Source organism: Zalophus californianus, chromosome X (assembly GCF_009762305.2).
Source record: "Zalophus californianus isolate mZalCal1 chromosome X, mZalCal1.pri.v2, whole genome shotgun sequence".
Taxonomy (NCBI): Eukaryota; Metazoa; Chordata; class Mammalia; order Carnivora; family Otariidae; genus Zalophus; species Zalophus californianus.
Window position 1 is genome coordinate 19,307,074 of NC_045612.1, and position 22,441 is coordinate 19,329,514.

Consider the following 22,441-nt stretch of genomic DNA (forward strand, 5'->3'; position numbering starts at 1 on the left):
TCGATCCCGGGACTCCAGGATCATGACCCGAGCCGAAGGCAGTCGCTTAACCAACTGAGCCACCCAGGCGCCCCGAGACCGAAATTTAAAATTTAGCCAGGAATACGATAATTAATCTCTTCAGACTTTCATTGTAAAAAAAAAAAAAAAAAAAAAAATCAAATCTTGAAGGGATACGGTTTTTCAAATAAATGTAACACATTTCCCTTTCTCTCCCCATCCCTGTACCAAAGCCAATAGTTCCAACTGGAATACAAGGAAAGCAATGATTAGGTTTCAGGAGAACTTGTAATGGAATATCTGAAAATCTCTCTTTAAAATAAATGGTTATTTTAAAATTCTGGTACCTCATAAAGCACAAACAGTGGATTGTACAATATTATTACAGGAAAGGGTGGGAATCTAAAGTCAGAGCTGAGGTAGAGCTCTGTTTGCTGGAAGGAGGGAAGAGGTGGTGAAAATCAAACATGGCCCACTCTGCCTCACACTGGGAGGGATTCACAGCTCTTTGGCACCTTGTGTATTTCATCTTTCATGAATGCCGTATTTATTCTGAATAAAGGGCACTTTCATGTTGAAATTTAACAGCTTAAAATAGACCCCGTACTTCAGTCTCACCATTGACTATTAACTGTGGCCTGGATATAGAGCATACTCCGGGGATGTCCGTAGTTCAATAGGTGCCTTTCCTAGGTAACATTATCTATTTACTTATAAATCTATCAACTTCCACCCCAAAAGTTTCTAAACAGGAGTGATTAAAGTTGTTCTCAAAGGTGAAAATGGCATTTTATTGATTGCTGGCAATGAAATTCTGAGGGACTACCAAAATAACTGAGAGACAAAGGTCATACTAAGGATTTGTAGTTGGTATCACTGATCATAACATGTTGACGGGGCAGAGGAGGTATACCCTCAGTTACTTAAGAAATCGGGCAAGGTCTGTAAGGGATACTACTTGTCATTCTGAAGGACTTCCAAAAGTGGCCTGGATAAGCCAACATATTATGTAATACAGAATTTTTAAAAAGTATATTTCTGTAAAAACACACAAAAAAGGGGTCCTACAGACCCACTAGCTTATTGGGTATATTTAGGTCCAGTTTAAAATTCAGGAAAAGTACAATCTCAATGAACGGGGTACTGGGGGAGGATGAGACGGGGAGGCTCCATGGCAGGGAAATGGGAATGGGGTGCTAGAGCCGGGTTTTTCCTGGTTCATTATCAGACAGAAAACTATTTCAAGGCTTGTGGTTAAAATGTTTCCTTGGCCATGTTGACAAGAATGAGAAAATGAGAAAAAAAGGGAGTTGGAAAGAGAACGAAGGTAAAGTTGATGGAACAGAGACTGTTTTTTTATTTGCTGTACAACCTCGGGAGAGAGAATGCTGAAATCTTGGTCCACTGGCCTTGGAGTGCATAATTGAACTCCTCAATGACTGAGGACTGTGCCAGTGTCTCTAATAGCTAATACCTCTGCCTCCGGGGCCGCATACTGGCCTTGGGTAATTTGCCTCTATTGTCCACTGAGAGCATGCAAGAGAGGGACATCTGCTCTTTCACAGACTGTATACTTGTGGGCCTGGGGCTCTCCCCCACTCCTTTGACTTTCAGCCGGTCCTAATGCAGCACATTGCGTTATGCCTTCTCTTATGGTTAGCATATTGTTTCCAACTTTTTTCTTTGGTGCCCCTATTTTATTCTATTAGCCTTACTGTATGAGTTTTTGTTGTAAGCCACCGCAATTCTTCCTGGAAAGAAGTCAGGGATGATCAATTCCATAAAATAACCTAAATATGCACAAAGTCTGTTCATACACAACTAAGTGTTTTTCAAGAATGGGAGAGAATCTTGAGGTATATACGCTCTAAAATGTTGATGTCAGTTACAAGTCATAATCACACTCCTTTAGTTGGGCACCAGTTTAAAGCGAGAAAGACTCTCTGCCCAGCACCCTTCTTGTTTTCTCTTGTCCCTAATAGCAGTGCCCTCCCTCCAACCTAATCCTTTCTTAGATTCCCCAAATGCTAGCATTCCTTTGTATGGCACATCTTCTCATCATTGGCCCTCCTTACAAAGGCCAGTTACATGAACTTTACCATTCAATCACAGTGTTCTTGAATTTGTGAGCTAGAGAAACAAACCTCGAGCAATTATTAATCGATTTTCTTCATTCAATATTTGAGGAAATCAAGGCACAGAGGTTCAATGGCTTGTCCAGTATTGGCCAGTGAGTCAATGGCAGAACCAGGACTAGGACCTAGGTCTCTTGATTTTTGATGGAACAGGGAAGGGATATGGTGAGCACCTTGGGGGACCAGATAAGGGAACTGTGATCACTTTGGAAAGGGCTCTTAATATTTAAAAAGTAGAAGAAGGAGGATTGTGGCACAACTGGCAGGCTTCTCGTAGAGCTAATGAAAACACTATTGTGGAATAAAACTATGTGACAAGACAAATGGAAATGGGGTCATTTAACTTCAAAAGAATGAGATCTGACTCCATAAGCATGAAGGATTATTATACAAAGAAACACCAGTTGTGTTCTATCACTAGAACGGAGACAGAAAGAAAAAAATGAACTCAAGCTTTAGGATATTAGACACAAGGAAGGATCACCTAACTCAGCAACTGATTAAAATGAGATGAATTCCTAGAAGGAGATGAGACTCTCCATCAAGTTTAATTACCATTTCTTTAGAATGCTTTAAATATGGTTCTGTTTAAAGGAAAGAAAATCTCTTACAGTCATTTCTGTTCATAGGATTATTTGAAACTTTGGAGTCATTGGCAGGGAGGATTAAACCCTTTTAGAAATATTTAATCACTCACGGTTGGGAAAACTCATCTCCACTTGAAAATAAGAGTTAAAAATATTATTTGATGATCTTAATCATCAAAACACTTTATTTTTAGAAACAGCATACTCTATAATTTCAAAAGCAGAAGCATCCTAAGAAAATATAAGTCACATAATACTGAAGACAGAAGGGAACTTAGAAATAACTTCTTTGTTTTATAGGATATCCAAGCCTAAGGAATTTATGTGTCTGGTTCACAGGCACAGATTTAGTTATGAAGATAGCTAGCCCCATAACCTCAAACTCCTATAGGCCAGCCCAGTGGCCATCCTACTACACAAAGTTGCCTCTAGTAATGAATGCATATTGAATTTTAAATACAATGTCATATTAATAAAGATTTAAAGGGGGGAAAACAGCAATAATAGAATCACACCAATGTGGGGAAAACAACCTGTGTTTCTCAAAGGGATTTTGTGTACCATCACTGCTTCATTGGGGGAAACTTCTCCTGCCCATTGCAGGATTTTAGTATCCTGATCTTTGCCCACTAAAATGGCCCTAGCAATTCCAAGTCATTATCACAACCAAAAATACCATCACATTTCCAAATGATCTATGGGGTAGGGGCAGAGAGAATTCTGTAGGGAACTGGGTCCGTAGGCCTATTTGGTGAGAACCCAAGGACCAGTTTCAGTGACAGTTACCTGAATCACATATTTTTAAAAATCCAAGAACGTTCTGTCTTTTCAGGGAAACGCTTGCAAAGTAAAACTCTAAACTTGATAGCAACTGTCACATACAGTCCTAATTTGCAGTGCTTTATTTCATTAAGCTATTTTGCATTTCATACACACTCTAAGAATGTCAGCAATATGCCCAATCCTGCAATCTAGCTCAAACTACCTAAGGGTAGTGGACCTGAATAAAGAGTTTAATTTGAACATATTAACTAGAGCAACCATTCAGCTTGCCCAAAAGCCACTGCTTACTCCCGTTGAAAGAAAAAAGTTACAGATGTGTACGTGTGTAATTATTTAAAAATACTTACAAGATCCAGTGCTGAACCACCACCCAGGTATTCCATTATTATCCATAATTTTGAACCCTGTAAAAGCCACGAAACAATTTAATAATTATAAACCTGAGCCAAATAACATACTAGCATAAAATGTTAAATCTGACATACTAATGTACTGGTTCTAAAATACAAGTCTAAAATTAGTTATTTGAAGCCCAGCATATGTTTTTCCATAGAACATTACAAATAAATAAAATAAAAATAAAATAATTTAAAAAAATAAATAAAAGTAAAGTTCTGAGTCTTTTTTTTTCCTCCCAACCTATTTAGCCTGTGATATAGCTAAATGAAGAATTATTTTTTTTTTACTGTTGAACTATTAGCAATTTTTATAAAACCCAGAAAAAAGAAACCATAGCCTTAAATTTTTATTTTGGAAGATTTTGAAAGGAAAAGATAGTTACATTAAAGAATGAGGAGGTATATGGAGACTTGTAGAAATTTTAAATGGAGCTTCTGGGTACTTCCCATGTGATTTTAGAGTTTGAGTACACTGGATGGTTTGCCTTATTAGAGTTTTTGGCTTTTGTTCTCATGTACAGTACCACTTTTATCAGCCATGATTAATGGGCATTTTTGGTACACATGTGGAGCCTAGAAAGGATATTGTCCCTCCTCGCCCCCATACCCCTACTGCCAAGGTTCATGGCTAAGAGAAAGGGAGTGTGTAGCTTGAAAAGCATAGGATTACTTGATTACTCCAGAATTAACTTCACTGTTAAGTTGTACAGGAAGAAATGGGGCAAGTACATGTATATAAATTTCAAATCAGGTGCATACACACATGAACATAAATTCCAAATCAGGTGCACGCACACACACACCATTCAGCAATGTCAGATAAAAATTGGAATAAACCATTAAATCTTTTCTTCTTTCAGCTGTAGCCTGAAATATGGGGGACACTTCTCTCCCCAAATCATTTCATGAGTGCTGTTCTCTGCATTGTTGTGGGACCACAGACTTGAGTATGAGTGGAACAGTTGATTTTACTGTCCTGGCAAGGAGCCAAGTTATGAATGGCTTGTGTTCTAAAAGTCCATTTTTAAGTAAGGTGTTTCAAATTTGGAAAGCAAGCATTTTTCCCATAAAAAATAACGTCAAGGTTTCTGGGGTAGTCCAGTTGAACAGACAGTTGAACATGAAGGTCTCCACAGTGTAGCAGGAAAAAAGCCAGAGAAACAAACTATTTACACCCTCACAATGTTTCCAGGGGAAAAACCCACTCAGTGTTGTGCTTCAACTTGGGATGTCAGGGACATATTTCTTACCTTTACAGCCCCAGCTGTGGGATGAAGATTCTCCAGCTACTGCCAGGAGCCGTCAAACTCTAAACTCCCCGGGAAGTACTCAGGAGTTCCAAACAAAATGTCCACGTGTCCCCATGAGGCTGGGGCTTCAGCATGGCAAGAAAATGGACCCCAGGAACATGTTGATGGGTGCCACTATAGTATAGGGACTGGGAGGTGGGAGGTGGCCTAGTGTTAGGGACCACGGAGGAAGGGTTTGGTTAAATTAAGATGAAAGGATTCCTCCTTCCTTTCTGGATGCTGACACCATGTAGGATGCACGGGGTAGGGGGGAGGGAACAATGTACCTTCCCCCCAGTCTCAACAGCTACTCCCCTATCACAGCCTGAACTGAAGAAAGAGAAGAGCTGAGAGTCTTTGCCAGGGGCGGTGTCTAGGGTAGGAAAGAGAGGAAATACATCCCCGTTAACAGTGGGAGGGGAAAAAGTTCTGGGAGCACTTCAGGTAACTTGTTTTTATGTCTTGAAATCAGGCCCTCGAAACCTGGGACTTGTCAACCTGATGTGTCTTTACCCTTTTTTCAAGAGAAGAAAAAAACGTTTCTCACAACACCGCATATCCTGAGAATTTTTTCTTTTGCCACAAGTTTGTTTCTAATAAGTCCTATGTTCTACCTTATGAACTCAGAATGCTTCCCATGCACCTGATATTTAAAAGGCAAATGAAAAGATCTTATTAAACATGTGTATCTGTTTTCTAGTTCTGTGCGAAGGAAAGCATCTGTTTTCCAAGTTTGAAACAATGTGTGTCCTTTTTTGGGGGGATACCGACTCAAAACAGAAACTTACCAACTGTCTGTTCTCTGCTAAAGCATATTCACGGACAGCTTAAAATGTTATTAAAGTTGGGAGCAAGTAACTTCCAGATCTGAAAAAGGCAGCTTCCTCCTTGCAAGCAAGCCGTTGGGTGGGACCAGGACTCTTCGGAAACAGGGCAGGGAAGGAACCAGAGGTGCCGGACAGATTTTCTGCCTGCTTCCTTCTGATCGCCATTTCTGGAGACAAGCCTCCCTGGAAGGCCTTCACTGGAAGGTGTGGGGGCTGAAGCCAGGCTGGTGGGGCTCTTCCCTGCTCAAGGAAGCTTCACCCACAGAGGCTCTTCTCACGGGCTCGTTTCCACAGCAGGTCTCAGGGAAAACACCGATCACAAACAGAACAAAACCGAAAAGCCTAGACTCTATGTTTGTGTTCTTTTGGAGGACTACAACTTCTACCTTTGATTTCTGTGAAAAGATGTTTGTGTTGGAGAATGCAAATAAGTATGTTTGGCTTGCTTTTAAATAATTTAAAAGGCTGAGATGGTATCTACATACCGGTTTAAAATTCCAAGAGCCAGGGACTGTAAACCATAACCGTACATCCGGCACATTGAAGCGGAGGAAGTCCCCGAAGGAAAAACTCCACTTCTCCACTTACAAAGTGACCCACACAGTTTCACAACGGGTTGGAGGAGTAAGTTTAAAGTCCTGCATCAACATGGGTGGTCAGGGGTTAGGAACTGGCTCTCTGTTCCAAAATTCAGAACGCCCAAAGAGTAGGGACTCCGGAGTCGTACTATTTACTGGGGAGAACTTGAAGCCTAGTGTCAACAAACAGATTATTGGTGTCTGCAGTATCACCTCTGTCGCCCCACAGGAAGGCCACTGAACCCCACTGTTTGCTGCTAAACAGACACTTGGCCAAAGCGGGGAGAAAGGCTACTGTGGGATTTGGAATTCATTTGTTCATAGAGAAAAAAAAAAAAACATTTAAAATACCCATTATATCAGGGCGCCTGAGTGGCCCAGTCCTGAAGCGTCTGCCTTCGGCTCAGGTCATGATCCCAGGGTGCTGGGATCGAGCCCCGCATCGGGCTCCCTGCTCAGTAGGAGGCCTGCTTCTCCCTCTCCCACTGCCCCTGCTTGTGTTCCCGCTCTCGCTGTGTCCCTCTCTGTCAAATAAATAAATAAAATCTTAAAAATAAAATAAAATACCCATTATATCTATTTGAAAGATGATTATTGTACTATATATTAAATACATGTTGAATTAAATGGGCTGGTCTATGAATCTCCTAGCCAATCACAACATTGACCACATAATCCAACATGGACAACTAAAGTCAGCCAGTTACCAAAGGACAATTGCTGTCTGATTCCACTTATTTTTTTAGTTTTTAAAGATTTTATTTATTTATTTATTTGACAGGGAGAGACACAGCGAGAGAGGGAACACAAGCAGGGGGAGTGGGAGAGGGAGAAGCAGGCTTCCCGCCGAGCAGGGAGCCCGACACGGGGGTCGATCCCAGGATCCTGAGATCATAACCCGAGCCAAAGGCAGACGCCCACTGACTGAGCCACCCAGGCGCCCCTGATTCCACTTATATAAGGAACCCAGAGTGGTCAAATTCCTAGGGACAGAACGTAGAATGGGAGTTACCAAAGACCGTGGAGAGGCGACAATGGGGAATTATAGTTTAATGGGTATAGAGTTTCAGCTGAGGAAGATGAAAAAGTTCTGGAGATGGATGGTGGTGATGGTTGCACAGCAACATAAATGTACTTTCTGCCCCAGAACTGTACACTTAAAATGGTTAAATGGTAAATTTTATGATGTATATTTTACCACAATAAAAAAGAAACAGCACGTAAAATTTTATGGAACCACAAGGGAAAGGAGAGGAGAGATCATCTTGCCACATGCTTTACTACCCTTGAGTCATTTTCTTCCAAACTAGAATACCTTCTCTATACTCCACCCTCACCAAAATTATGCTCAAGTTCTTGTTCAAATGCTACTCCTTGTTAGAGTTATTGTACTTGATGTACCCACAGATAAGTGGGTAATGCGAAGCAAGTTAGATATCTGGGGCTAAGAAGAGAGGCTAGAACCAAAGACATGAATTTAGAAGTTGTCATGATAGGGGCGCCTGGAGGGCTCAGTCGGTTAAGCATCCAACTCATGATTTCAGCTCAGGTCATGACCTCGGGGTTGTGGGATTGAGCCCCACATGGGGCTCGCGATCAGCATGGAGTCTGCTAGAGAGTCTTTCCCTCCGCCCCTCCCCCCTTTCAAATAAATCAATCTTTTTTTTTTTAAAAAAGAAATTGTCATGATAGGGTGGATGAGACTGACCAGGGCAAATATGCAGAATGAAAGGAGTATACATAGTAGGGCACTCAATAAGTAAATGTCTGCTAAACTGAATCTAATATGGGGCTCCTTAGAGTGTGTTATCTCAAGTTTAAAGCTATATTTGTTTTGAGGAAAAAACATTGTAAGGAGGAAAAAATTTTTCCCTCTTCAACTTCCTTCGAGTTTTATAAGAAAACTCTCCAAAACACAATTTTTAACTAAGGAACATTCCAGAAACATTCACCATACACTGGGAATAAACACACACAAAAGTCTCAGGAAAAACAATGAGAAGGTCACAAAACTTTACAGACTCTATTCTGGAATATTTTACTTCTGTCATTCAATTCTTTTTTTTTTTTTGATAAATATCAAGGTGGTGGTATGTGGGGGGGCATATTTCCTTAACATAAACAGAAATCTAAAGGCGATTTTCAGCAACAAATAAAGGCATGATTCAAATTCTATTCAATGCCCGAGTGAGCTTCATTTTAAGATTTACATCAAACTAGAAAAATATTTAAAGATTATAAAAGATTTTTCCAATATTATGAGATCAGAAGGGAAGGGTTTGCTTATTTTAGCATTCTTCATAAAGACTAACTTTGTCTCTCATGAAAATCTGCAGTGAACTAAAATTAAAGGAAAATACTGTGGTCATACTGATGTTTGTCTGGTTTTTACTCTTGTTTTTAAAAATGAAGTTATACAGTGAGCTCAGTCAAAATGAATACCTTGTACATTTTTGCATGTTTCAAGGAAATCACTACAACTACATACAGTTTCAGAGAGCATATAATTTTCTCTCAAATGCAATAACTTTTCCTCCAGCTTACAGTGAGGTCTTGGTTATGTATGATATGCTGCATAAAGAGAACCTGAGAAAAACCCATATCCTACTATACTCAATTAACTTGACTCACAGAATCCCCCATGTCATCTGAAATGGAAGGATGCACCACAATAAAAACATAAGTCGATTGATAATGCAGGTCCCTGATGGTACTTAGAGGATGTAGCCTTGAGTTATATTGACTGCATTAAACAGAACCCTATTATATTTGATGCGATTTTAGTTTTTTAAAAAAAGCAAGCCTACAGAGTCTTACTATGTTTTAATATAAATGGAAAATAAACAAGTTGGTCAATTTAAGTTGGTAATTTAAATAAATGATACTAAAAGGTTATAAAATCATAAGCTATTTCTGTGTGTATATATGCACATGTATACAGAGATAATACACATACATTTATTTACTCTAATGTAAATAGAGTCAGGATACAAATAATATCAGCCAGCTGTGAATTTCTACAATTTTATCAAGAAGTGACATGTTTTTCAAAGTAGTCTTTCATATCGTGGTCTTTAATTAATGATGGTAAAGGAGAAAAAAACAATTCAGTTTAATCCTTTAAGAAGACATCGTGTATAATGGCCCTGATTCACTGACTAGTCTGAGAACATTCCATAATCAAGATTTGGACAAGACAATCCATTTTATTTATTTAAATATTAAGTATTTATGGGTGACTGGTACATGTACACCATGAGGGGAATTTTTTAAAAACATGAAATCTTAGGAATAAATAATACAAACAGAGCTATCAGAATTCATTTTCCATGAGAGTACTGAGTCTGAATCAACAAAGGCTATAAGCATCCAATGAAAACAGTCAATACCACGTTGATACCCATTTTCAATATAATATAGAATAACCCATTTGGAATAGGGCTTATTTAATATTTTAAGTCAGTTACCAAGAAGAGCTTATCTGTTGTTACAGATGCCTAAGAATAGCAAAGGTTTAGGTTTGCTCTAGAGTGGGTCTGGAATTACCAGGATTCAAGCCAGAAAGAGTAAACCAGAATGCATAAACCAACAACACACACAACAACAACAACTTCCTGAGGCTGCCTCAAACCAAGCCTGCTATGGGAATCAGGAGGGGGACCTAAATGTATTGAGACTGAGTGACCTCTCAGGATTCCTTAAAAAAGAGTCTGACTCGCTAAATAAGGTTTTGTAAGAAAGAATTCAAAAGCAAAATATGCCACAAAGAATCAAATAATTTTGGGTACAGTTAAAGAGAGTAATGGCTAACACTGAGAAGTAAATTGAACAGGAATTACCATCTCCTCTTGGAAGCCTTTCCCTCACACCAGCGCCGTCCCCCCAAAATGAGAGAAGTGACTACTTGCCTATTTGTGCTCCATCTGTACCTTGTACATACTTAATCACAAAATCTGCACCCTTTTAGTGCAACGTGGGACTGTGCACTCCTTAACGGCAGGGGTGAGTTATTCATTTTTTTTTTTTTTTGGCATGAATTTTACCCTCTTTTTAAATTTTTTTATTTTTTTATCATGGCATATTAGTCATACAGTACATCACTAGTTTTTGATGTAGTGATCCATGATTCATTGTTTGCGTATAACACCCAGTGCTCCATGCAATACGTGCCCTCCTTAATACCCATCACCAGGCTAACCCATCCCCCCACCCCCCTCCCCTCAAACTCTCAGTTTGTTTCCCGGAGTCCATAGTCTTTCATGGTTTGTCTCCCGCTCTGATTTCCCCCCTTCATTTTTCCCTTCCTTCTCCTAATGTCCTCTATGCTATTCATTTTTTTAAAAAGATTTATTTACTTATGAGAGGGCGGGAAGGAAGGAGCAGAGAGAGAGAATCAACAAGCAGACGCCTGCTGATTGTGGAGCTCAATCAATGGGGCTCAATCCTACGACTCATGAGATCATGACCTGAGTCGAAACCAGGAGCTGGAGGCTCAACCGACTGAGCCACCCAGGTTATTCATTTTTATATCTCCAGCACCTAATACAGGTATGACACATAGTGACAGGCTGTTTAAGGATTTATTCTACTATACATTCATTCCACATTCATCTAATTCATGTAATATTAAACAGGCTTTGTAAAAAGCCAGTGAAATTTGTGATTTCTAAATCAGTAGTAACTAATACAGATAGATTATCCTAGGGTTTATTTGGTCAGCACAATATAAAAAGATAGCATTAATTCTTATGCAGGCCAATAGCTTGATGAGTTATAAACACACCCTTTTTGGCCTAGAGATAGATGAACAAAAAACCAACCAAACAAACAAAACTCTTTCCCCCCTTGTAAACCCTGAAAAGCAAAGACCTAACTAATACTGCCTTCCTTTGAAAAATTTCAACATGGGGATAAAAACTTTTAATTTTAGGGGCGCCTGGGTGGCTCAGTTGTTAAGCGTCTGCCTTCGGCTCAGGTCATGATCCCAGAGTCCTGGGATCCAGCCCCGCATCGGGCTCCCTGCTCTGCGGGAAGCCTGCTTCTCCTTCTCCCACTCCCCCTGCTTGTGTTCCCTGTCTCACTGTGTCTCTCTCTGTCAAATAAATAAAAATAAAATCTTTAAAAATTTTTTTAATTTTAAAATAATTGTAACTCTAACCTAAGCTAGAATTTTTCTATTTATTCTTCACATTTCAATAGGCACAGATCCTGACTTCTTTTTTTAAGGTTTTATTTATTTGAGACACACACAGAGAGAGAGAGAGAGAGAGAGAGAGAGAGAGAGAGCACAAGCAGGGGGAGCAGCAGAGGGAGAGGGAGAAGCAAACTCCCCACTGAGCAGGGAGCCCGAGGCGGGACTTGATCCCAGAACCCTGGGATCATGACCTGAGCCAAAGGCAGACGCTTAACCGACTGAGCCACCCAGACGCCCCAAGATCCTGACTTCTAACTTTGGAACTCAAGAACTCTTGGGTTTTACTAACCCAATCACATCTCCATCTGCCATGACCTCAGGTGTCTGCTAATTCCACAATCCTGGAAACTAAAATTCCAACTTCTGTTGGGGAGGGGGGAGAACAGATAGTATTCCATTTGACTCCACTTCAACAGATATTTATCATGGACTTCAGATGTGCCATGTCCTGTGCTAAGTGATGTAAAAACCCAGACTGGTTGAGCTAAACTCCCTGCCATCAAGGAGCTCATAATTTGGAGGGAGAGAAAGATGTGTAAATAAGCACCGTAACTCAATGGAATACATGACATGCTTAAATATTCCATCAATTCTGAGGTTGAGACAGACTGGACCATTGAGAATAATGTGTGAAAGCCCAGGGGGAAAGCTCTTTCCTGACAAAGGATATGGCTCAAGGACCAGCTGCATTTCTGCTCCCCTGTCAATCCAAAGTTCAGGTGTGGAATAACGGTGCGGCCGAGTGCTGGGATGCATTCAGGATACAGCTGCTAAATCTAAAAACAGTCTATCTGGCACTTATAAATGGAGCTGGATTCTGCCTGGAGGCCAAAGACTGCCAAATCCTAATTTAAGACATTGCCTTTCAAAAAATAGAATTAAAAAAAAAAAGAAAGAAAAACTTATAAGGAAAATACCTTATGACTTAAATAATACAACACACACATTACCTTTAAATATGATCCATAGTATTTTGTTACATATGAGCTGTCACACTGACTCAAAACAGTTATTTCTTGCTGAATGTCTTCAATTTCATCTTCGGCTTCCTCGAGGTCTATGATTTTAATAGCAACCACTTGCTGGGTACGGTTATCAATTCCTTTGAAAACTTCTCCAAAGGAGCCTTTCCCAATGCGTTCTAATTTTGTGAACAGTTCTTCTGGATCAGCTATGTTATTCTAAGGGGGGACCGGGGAGAGAAAGAAAGAAAAGAACACAAATGTTTTGCATCAAATTTCTTTTACTTGAAAGGAAAATAAATCACATAAGACAATAACACATTTTTAAAAGCATACAAACTCCCTTGACTCTCCACATGTGCTTTGTCAGAGCAATTATAATCCCAAACAGCCAGCTAGTCCATATTCTACCGGATCACCCACACTAACTGGGCTTAGCTGATCCTCTTACCACAAACAATCCCATAGAGCAAATGTTGTCTCTGCTGCCTGCCAAAGGGCCAGGTACTTTTTACTTTGACAACAGCCTTGGCAACATTTTTTTCTAGATATATTTCCTTAGGCAAGGGAAACAAAAACAAAAATAAATTATTTGGACTATACCAACATAAAAAGCTTTTGCACAGTGAAAGAAACCATCAACAAAACGAAAAGGCAACCTATTGAACAGGAGAAGATATTTGCAAATGATATGCCTAATAAGGGGTTAATAGCTAAATTATATAAAAAAAAACCTTATACAACTCAACACCAAAAAAACAAATAATCTGATTTAAAAATAGGCAAAAGACCTGAGAAGACATTTTTCTTTTTTAAGATTTATTTATGAGAGAGAGAGAGAGAGAGAGAGAGAGAGAGAGATCATGTGTGCACATGCACTCAAACAGGTAGGAGGGGCAGAGGAGAGGGAGAGAATCTCAACGAGACTCTCCACTGATTGGGCCCCGATCCCAGAACCCTGAGATGATGACTTGAGCCGAAATCAAGAGTCTGATGCTTAACCGACTGAGCCACCCAGGTGACCCCCGAATAGACATTTTTCTAAAGGCATCCAGATGGCCAACAGACACATGAAAAGATGCTCAACATCACTAATCATCAGGGAAATGCAAATCAAAACCACACTGAGATATCACCTTACACCTGTCAGAATGGCTGACCAAAAAAATAACAAGTGTTGGCGAGGATGTGGAGGAAAAGGAACCCTTATGCACGGTTGGTGGGAATGTAAATTGGTGTAGCCACTGTGGAAAACAGTATGGAGGTTCCTCAAAAAATTAAAAATAGAAATATCATATGATCCAGTAATTCCACTACTGGTTTTTACCCAAAGAAAATGAAAACATTAATTCTAAAAGATATATGCACCCCTATGTTTATTGCAGCATTATTTATAATAGCCAAAATATGGAAGCAGCCCAAGTGTTCATTGATAGATGAATGGATAAAGAAGATGTGGTATATATATGATAGAATATTATTCAGCCATAAAAAAAGAGCAAGATCTTGCCATTTGTGATGACATGGATGAAACTAGAGGGTATAATGCTAAGTGATATAAGCCAGACAGAGAAAGACAAATACCATGTGATTTCATTTATATGTGGAATCTAAACAAAACAAAACAAAACAGACTCTTAAATACAGAGAACTGATGGTTGCCAGAGAAGAAGGGGTTTGGGGGGCAGGCGAAATAGACAAAGGGGATTAAGAGATACAAACTTCCAGTTATAAAATAAGTTATAGAGATGAAAAGTCCAGCACAGGGAATATAGTCAACAACATTACAGTAACATTGTTTGGTGATCGATGGTGACTACACTTACTGTGGTGAGCATTAAGTAACGTATGAATCATTATGTTGTCAACCTGAAACTAATATATAACATTGTATGTGAATCATACTCCAAAAAAGGGGGGGCAGGCACTTTTTAGTATAAAGCAGCTGACTAGACAGAGTTTGCACATTAATGCAAGGGTAGTGATGGTGAGAGACCGCGTAACCTAAGCTGTAAGTAGGTGAATTGTTTAAAATTCTAACATCCTGCCAGCAAAACATTACCTTTACACTCTCCTCTTTCCAACTTTGACATTCCAATCACCCCACCTGTACTCCTAAACTATCATGTGAACAAAGAACGCAAAAGACTCAAGAATCTATGAGTCTTTTCTTCCTTCACTTGGGATCCTATCTGTATGTAACATTCTCATCAATGGCTGAAATAAGATTCTCCGCCTTGATCATAATTGCTAGTGCTCATTTGGAAATGGTACTACATTGAGCTTCCACAACTCATCATGCAGTAGGAATCCAGAATCAGTCAACATTTTGCTACAATAAAATCTGGAGTGAAGCATAGGTTTTTAGGTTAACAAATGCTTCAGATATTCATAAATTCACTGTCCCTTCCTGATTCAGAAATATCCTTTGCCTTATACAATTTTGAATTCAAACTTGCCTCCCACGAGACAATATTTATATCCTTACTTAAAACTCATATTGCTGAATATGTACTACTGATCAAGTAGAAACACAGGATTTCCAAACCTCCCCAAAAAGGCATGTTATTAATTTGTACTTAAATACTTCAAAAAACAGAAGGATGCTATCTAGTTCTGGTGAGCTGTATATGTTTAATCTGTCAATGGGACCTACATTATCTGTTCATTTACTACAATTTTACCTAATCAACAATTTCAGGAGACAATTACAGAGTTAGCATGTTCCCTTAGATTTTCTATTAGACAACAAAATCATTGAAGTTTATTTTTGTTTCTCATTAAGTTGTTTGCATCAGCAACAGCATCAAACAGATCCACTAACAATTCCATTAAACTGCCGGCCTTTGAGTAGCTAAAAGCTTATAACTGATTTTGAAAAATTTCACCAAATTTTTTTCAACCTGCCCAAAATTCAGTTTGTACATGACCTGCTTAATTTATAAGCTTCCCCATTCTCCTTGATTTTTTTCCATTTCTAAAAGATGTACTTTCCATGTAGTAGTCTCTTTGATAATGCAAGCTACTTGTTATCCCCACCCATCTCCAGTACCCACATGGAACAAATATATCTTGAGCTTCCCATACGGGCTTTTTTTTTTTTTTTAATTTTTTTATTTGACACAGAGAGAGAGGGAGAGTACAAGCAGGGGAAGCCGCAGGCAGCGGGAGAAGGAGAAGCAGGCTTTCTGCTCAGCAGGGAGCCCAATGTGGGGCCCAATCCCAGTGTCCTGGGATCAAGACCTGAGCCAAAGGCAGACGCTTAACCATCTGAGCCACCCAGGCACCCCCCATACGGGCTTTTAAAAATAATTTAGATTTCCAGTAGGCTGCAAATGCGTCTTGAATGCTTACATTTTATTATATACCTTCTCTAAAACTTGAGTAGCATCATTATTAATTTCCTTGGTGTTCCCTTAGCAAGACACTATACTTTGTTGTGGTTAGTATCACATAGTAGCTAACCCACCAGTCACCTCTTCCTACTTTTGGTGATGATTTTTGTCTTTCTAGTACCTAGTGGCAAAAATACTCTCCAAAGCTCCGTGATAGGTTCACCTCTCTGTAAGTTGCTAAATTCAGTGGATTTGGAAAAATAAAAGGAACAAATCTTTCCATTTTTCTGATACAAACACAAAACAAATCTGAAAGTTGTAAGTACACCAATGATTAAAAAACACATAGTATGCACTCTTTGGTAACACATTCTGGACTAGGAAGTGTATTTGTTAACTTTATAACAAGAGTTTTTGTTGTTGTAAGCAACAAAGATTAAATCCTAATCTCCTTAATTCATGTTTTAAAAGGATTTCACTGAAACAATCAACCCCTGGGAGAACACAGCTGTTCTATAATAAAATGGGTTCCTGAAAGTATGTAAACAAAGATTTAAACATCAAGTCACACTTTGTATTTTAAACAAGCTCTGATGTGGATCCTAACTCATGATAGTTTCTGATTTTAAATCAAGGAATACCAAGTCGGACAAAGGAAAAGAGAAAGCTTTCACACAATGTTTGCACTTCCCACTCCTTTATTTTGGGATGAAAACTTGTCATGCAGAACTCCAACATCTAGAGTCGGGGGAATCATGAAAACAACTTTTCCCGAGGAGAACCTCACCTCCCTGACTTCCAGAAGGATAGATATCCCTGCCCTGTTTACCAAGGCCTGAATCTTGGATAGATAATACCGAAGTTCTATCTTTCCCTTCACCATCTCACTAGCTTCTTAAACCGAAGTATACCAAATCTTTATTAGGACAGGTATTCTTTCTGGTTGGTTGGTTTGTTTTTGTGCAAGGGCAAAACCAAGCAAACACATGGTAAGCATCTCAAGCAATGCACTAGGAAACAACCTATATGAAGAAACTGATTTGGCCACCTGTTCATATCACTCTTCTTCAGAGTCTCTAAGAATATCAAGTCAGCTTCCTCTGCATCCCAATCAAATTTTAAGAATATTATAATATTAGAGAATATTAAGAATTTCCAAAGAATATTAAAATCTCCTAATCTTCCTACCTTTACTGCAAAATCCCAGTTTACTACTAGATCCGTATTTGCATTGCCTTCTCAAAGCCCGGGTGCAGGATGGAGCTCTAAGTTCGATAGCAGCAAACGGGAGGAACAGCTACGTTAACTTCACATGGATTTACAACTAACGGTAGAGGATTTATACATGCCCCACAAAAGCAGGTCTGTGCATGTGGGAACCTCACAGGTCCACCTCAGCAGCTTCATCAGACTATGCTTGGGTTTGAACTCTTCGGCTCTAAGTACACTGTTAACAAATTTAAGTCTTAGAAGTTACCATTACTACTAAAACATAACAGCAGCAACAAGCTTTCAGTGTGGAAATACTCTTAGCATGTCCAAAAGGGACATCTTACTGTGGAAAGTCAGGGGCAGATGCAAGAAGGCTTCTTACACACTTAAATCACAGAATCAGAGGGCTGGAAGGATTCTTAAGGGTTCTCTAAGGGCTCTCCGGTCCTGGCTGCACATTAGAGTCACCAGTACAACTTTTAAAATGCAGATACCTAGGCCTCATCCCCAAAGTACTGATTTGGGACTTCTGAAATTAGGGCCCAGCAATAAGTTTTTGTTTTAAAGTATTCTAAACTACTTCCTATGTAGTCATTTTGGCACCAGACTTGACATTGGCATTGGGAACCACCGAGCAGACATCTGAAATTTGTGTCCTTGATTATAGGGAACTCATCACCCCTATTTTTTCCAGGCAAGCCTGTGGCTCTCTTCTAACTGTGCACACTAAAAGTGGACAACTCAGAGATTAAAAGTAAACCGAAGGCCACTTTGGTATTTATATATACATAGCTGTATTTAAAAAATTAAGTCTGCAATACTTCTAAGGACACATCTCTAAAATTAGTGCCTACCCTCAAATAAGACCAGAAAAGTAATATTTACCAAAACACACACAGCGTATCCCGTACTCTCTCTCACTCTCTCTCTCTTTTTTTTTTTTTTTGGTAATTACTTCAGTTTATTCCTTCACTACCCGGAGGCCAGGACCCCAGGAAGTACCACAAAACTGAGGCAGGATAGCCCAGAGTGCAATCTCCCATACTCTTTGTGTATGTATCTTTGAATACTTTTTAACACAATATGGTACATGTAATAATAGAGTACATAATAGGCTCAGATCTAATTGATGACAGTTTTGAGTTAACAGTCAACATTGGCAAAGAGTAAAAGTTTAGCTAGTAGAAAATGGGTACAAATTGTGGAGGCGGGTGGAGGGAAGGAAAAAAGGTTTCCTTGACCCTCTTAAGGTCCCTGGCTGGGTCTGAAAATTAAACTCACAAAGATGGATTAACAGAAGAAAAGCATATACATTTATTTAATCTAAGTTTTACACGATAACAGAACCTCCATAAAGAAATGAAGACTCAGAAATGGCTACACTGGTGGGTTTTTTGACTTCCTTCCTTCCTTCCTTCCTTCCTTCCTTCCTTCCTTCCTTCCTTCCTTCCTCCCTCCCTCCCTCCCTCCCTCCCTCCCTCCCTCCCTCCCTCCCTCCCTCCCTCCCTCCCTCCCTCCCTCCTTCCTTCCTTCCTTCCTTCCTTCCTTCCTTCCTTCCTTCCTTCCTCTCTCTCTCTCTCTCTCTCTTTCTCTGAGAGAATATGAGCAGGAGAGGAGCAGACGGGAAAGCGACAAGCAGACTCCGAGCTGAGTGCAGAGCCTGATGTGGAGCTCAATCCCAGGACCCTGAGATCATGACCTGAGCCAAAATCAAAGTTGGAGCTCAACCGACTGAGCCACCCAGGCATCCCTTAACTGGTGTGTTTTAATGCTAGGTTTGACAAAGAGCAAAACATTGTGGAAAAGGGCAAAGAGTATGAGCTAAATGTAGTAAACTGGGGGAAACATAGCAAGGTCTGTTTGTTCAGATTCTTCTTGGCATCCCTTTGTCTTTGGAGAGAAGGACGCTCCTTTTCTTTCTGGTACTATGAGAACACCTCCCACATGAGGGTCTTATGACCTGCTTCAGGGGAGAGGGGCAGGGAGGAAGGGAAGGGGGAGAGTCAGTCAGAGTGACCTTCCTACTTCTATTTCCTCAAACTCCTTTAGCTTAACATATTCAATATGCCAAGGTGCTATATTTTGGGGTAGCATATCCTGAACCCAGGGGCATTAGGAATAACTGAATCAGGAGAAACAAGAAAATTGTAGACAGAATTAGAATTAGCCTTGAGGTTTTAACAGAACGGAGACCTGGAAAGCCAAAGGTGGTCAAAAACCAAAGGTACAAAATCTAGTTTCTTTGAATCTGAGGTAGTCAAAGTAAAACCTCCAGTCTGGAGCTGAGAGTACAAACATACAGATTTAGGGAAGAGAAGGTAGATTTCTCAGAGAACTTGACCAGGAAGGGTTGAGCTTGAGTGAAAGAACCTGCAAGAACTAAGAACCCAGCTGAGCAAAGATGACCTCAAGATAGGTTTTGCACTTGCCTCCCTACCTTAATAAAATCCATACTATGGATGCCCTTGGCTATACAATGCTTTTTGCACTTTACAAAGACTGATCTGTGTAGAGGCCTACCAGTGACTCACTCATGAAGAGGGGTATACAGGAAATGCTGAGCAAAGAATGTGCTAATGATATCAGGCTTAGGAAGGAAGACCTCTTACTCTCCTCAAAGTCTCAAGTGGTAACACCAGGAGTGACTTGCCGTGAACTCAGAATGCCCAGACAGTCACAGAGAGTAACTAAAAACTGGGGCCTAACAATATACTAAAGACTAGAGATTTACCCCCTTAACTACCTGTTGCAATTGCTCAGATCAGTTCTCCCAAGCTAGAGAGGAAACACTTTTCTGGATTACTTCCATGTCTTTACTATGACCTGTCATCTAACAAGTAGAAAGCATAGAAATCATTTTCTACGGGCTCCATGAGTCTCAAATGCAATTAGTTCTGTTATGACTGCCTATGTTAAGGTTCGTCAACTGCCCTATAAACACTGCCTCAAAAGTTTGAGTGTCTCCTAATCAAGATGATGCCAGAAAAAATATATATAATGATTTAAAATCAACAGCCATATACCTCTTAGCACGGCTTGTGTTCAAGACCACAGGACACTATCTTTTTAAAGTGCTATATATGATCCAAGCACAGTTGACTTTTCCCTGGATAGAGCTGTAACAGAAACAGGCTTTTGCAGCTGGAAGGAAATGTGTAGGTCATTTAGACCAACTCCTTACCACCACCAACAGTAACGAGCATTTATTGTATGCCCACTGTGTCCCAGGCTAATACCACCAAATGGAAGCTATGAAATTTAAGGCCATTTATGTCAGAATGATGGCAGAGGTAGGGAAAGGTTAAGAAGGGGAAGAGAAATCCTGAAATTAAAAGAATTATAGGATCTTTGAGTTGGATAGGAACTTAGCAAACATCTGATCCAAAATCTGTTTTTATAGGGGAAAAAACCCCAAATTATTCAAGGATATAAAGTAGTTAACTAGTGGCAAAGCTCAAACTTGAACCCAGGTCCCCTGACTCCTAAGTATAAGGTTCTTTCACTACAGCTTGGATCAATTTGTAACTTAAATTATACTCTTTTGCTAGAAAACCAAAATTTTTTTTCCATCACGAACAGACCCCATAACTGTCCAACGTCTACTTAAGAATATCCCGACATTTAAAGAATCTGAAAACTTTTAAGCCTAAAAGAATTTGAAAAACTTAAAATAGAATTTTCCTCTCCTCCAAATGATAGGATTTCTTACAATTTTGGAATCACTATGCAATTGACTGATCCCTGCAGATATGCATGATTACCAAATATTTTATACTACAATTCCACAGAGAAGTGACCTGTATGTAATCTTGACTTTCTGGCAAGGTTACTATATTTGGCCCATTTTTTTCCATGTCAATAATTAATCTGACATGGGCTAGCCTCTGGAGTGTGGGAGGCAAGGTAGTGATGGTGTTCCATACCATGATTCCCATAGGATCCAATGTCCGGAAACCAAGAGCTCCAGTTCCAGCTTTATCAGTGATTTATTGTAACCCTTAACACTTCCATAACCCTTAACGCTAAGGCTTTCAGTTCTGTTCATTTAAAAAGACCCTCAGGTTGATGAAATTGTCCAAGAATAAAAATAATATTTTTGTGTTAGGTTTTATATGGGCAGAGAATTGGTCACATGACCATGTGAATACTCAGATTACTTTAATAGTGAGAAGAACAAAACAAACTCATAATTTTTTCTAAACTTTTGAACGATGTGATGTTAGCAGAGTATTTTTCTCCTTTGTACAACCTCAGGTTCATATTACAAGTATCTGATAAAAATTGATGGAATTCTTAAGAGACCTCTGTGATTTAGATTTCTGAAGTAAAATACTTAGCTTCACTATATTTTGTATATGACAGAATAAGAATTAAGATAAAGCTGGTATGTTTGTATGTGTTTCAAATTAAACATGGAGAGTTGGGCTTGAGGTCAATTTCCTTCAGGTGGTCAGTTGTCTGAGTTTGTATTTCCATGTTTGAGAGCTCAAAATATTTACCTAAGTGCATAAAGAAAATGTTCCTAGTTTGCCTATTGTTATGCCATGCTCACATTTTTGTATCTCTCTCAAAGGTTATTATAATTTGCTTTTGCAACATACAGCAGATGTCAAATTGCCCGGTTTTACATATATGCAATGAAATAAGTGAACTGTAGTCGAAAATGTAGTTATGACAACCCTGGTCTTCCTTGTGGTCATCACACAGCATTTTATCAACTCACAGTGGAGTCCCCGTCTTTACTTACCACTTAAAAGGCAGTTTTGAGATGGACGAGGCAGCCCTGGTCTTAACTGGCAAAGCATGAAAGTCAAAGGTCTCATACAGTATTATTTTGTACTCTTAAACAACAATTTAAACTTCCAGCAATTTTGTGCACAGCAACAAGAAGAAAAATGTGTTCATAAGGCAGAAATAAAATTAAGTTTATAAGTACTTTTTCAGTTTCCTTTATTATTCCTGTTTTTAAATGTACCTCATTAGCAAAAATACTTGGAAAATACTGTAGCAGAGGATAACTTCATTGAAATTATTATAAAAGGTTTTGACATAGCAGCATGAATAACACAGCAGTTTGAGGAGTTTCTCCTGCCTAATAACTGTGAGTCTACTTCACCTTTAAGAACAAAAGAATAATTGAA

The 22,441-nt window shown here is 39.4% G+C and overlaps 1 protein-coding gene across 1 annotated transcript in view; it reads right to left on the reverse strand.

Annotated features, from left to right (window-relative positions):
* STK26 (serine/threonine kinase 26) overlaps window positions 1-22,441 on the reverse strand; it is a 53,087-nt gene that overhangs the window by 9,412 nt on the left and 21,234 nt on the right. Inside the window, exons 3-4 of the mRNA XM_027609351.2 lie at window positions 12,742-12,972; window positions 3,853-3,909 (exon numbers count right to left, since the gene is read on the reverse strand). Of these exons, the coding sequence (XP_027465152.1) occupies window positions 3,853-3,909; window positions 12,742-12,972 (288 nt within the window). The remainder of the gene's footprint in view (window positions 1-3,852; window positions 3,910-12,741; window positions 12,973-22,441) is intronic.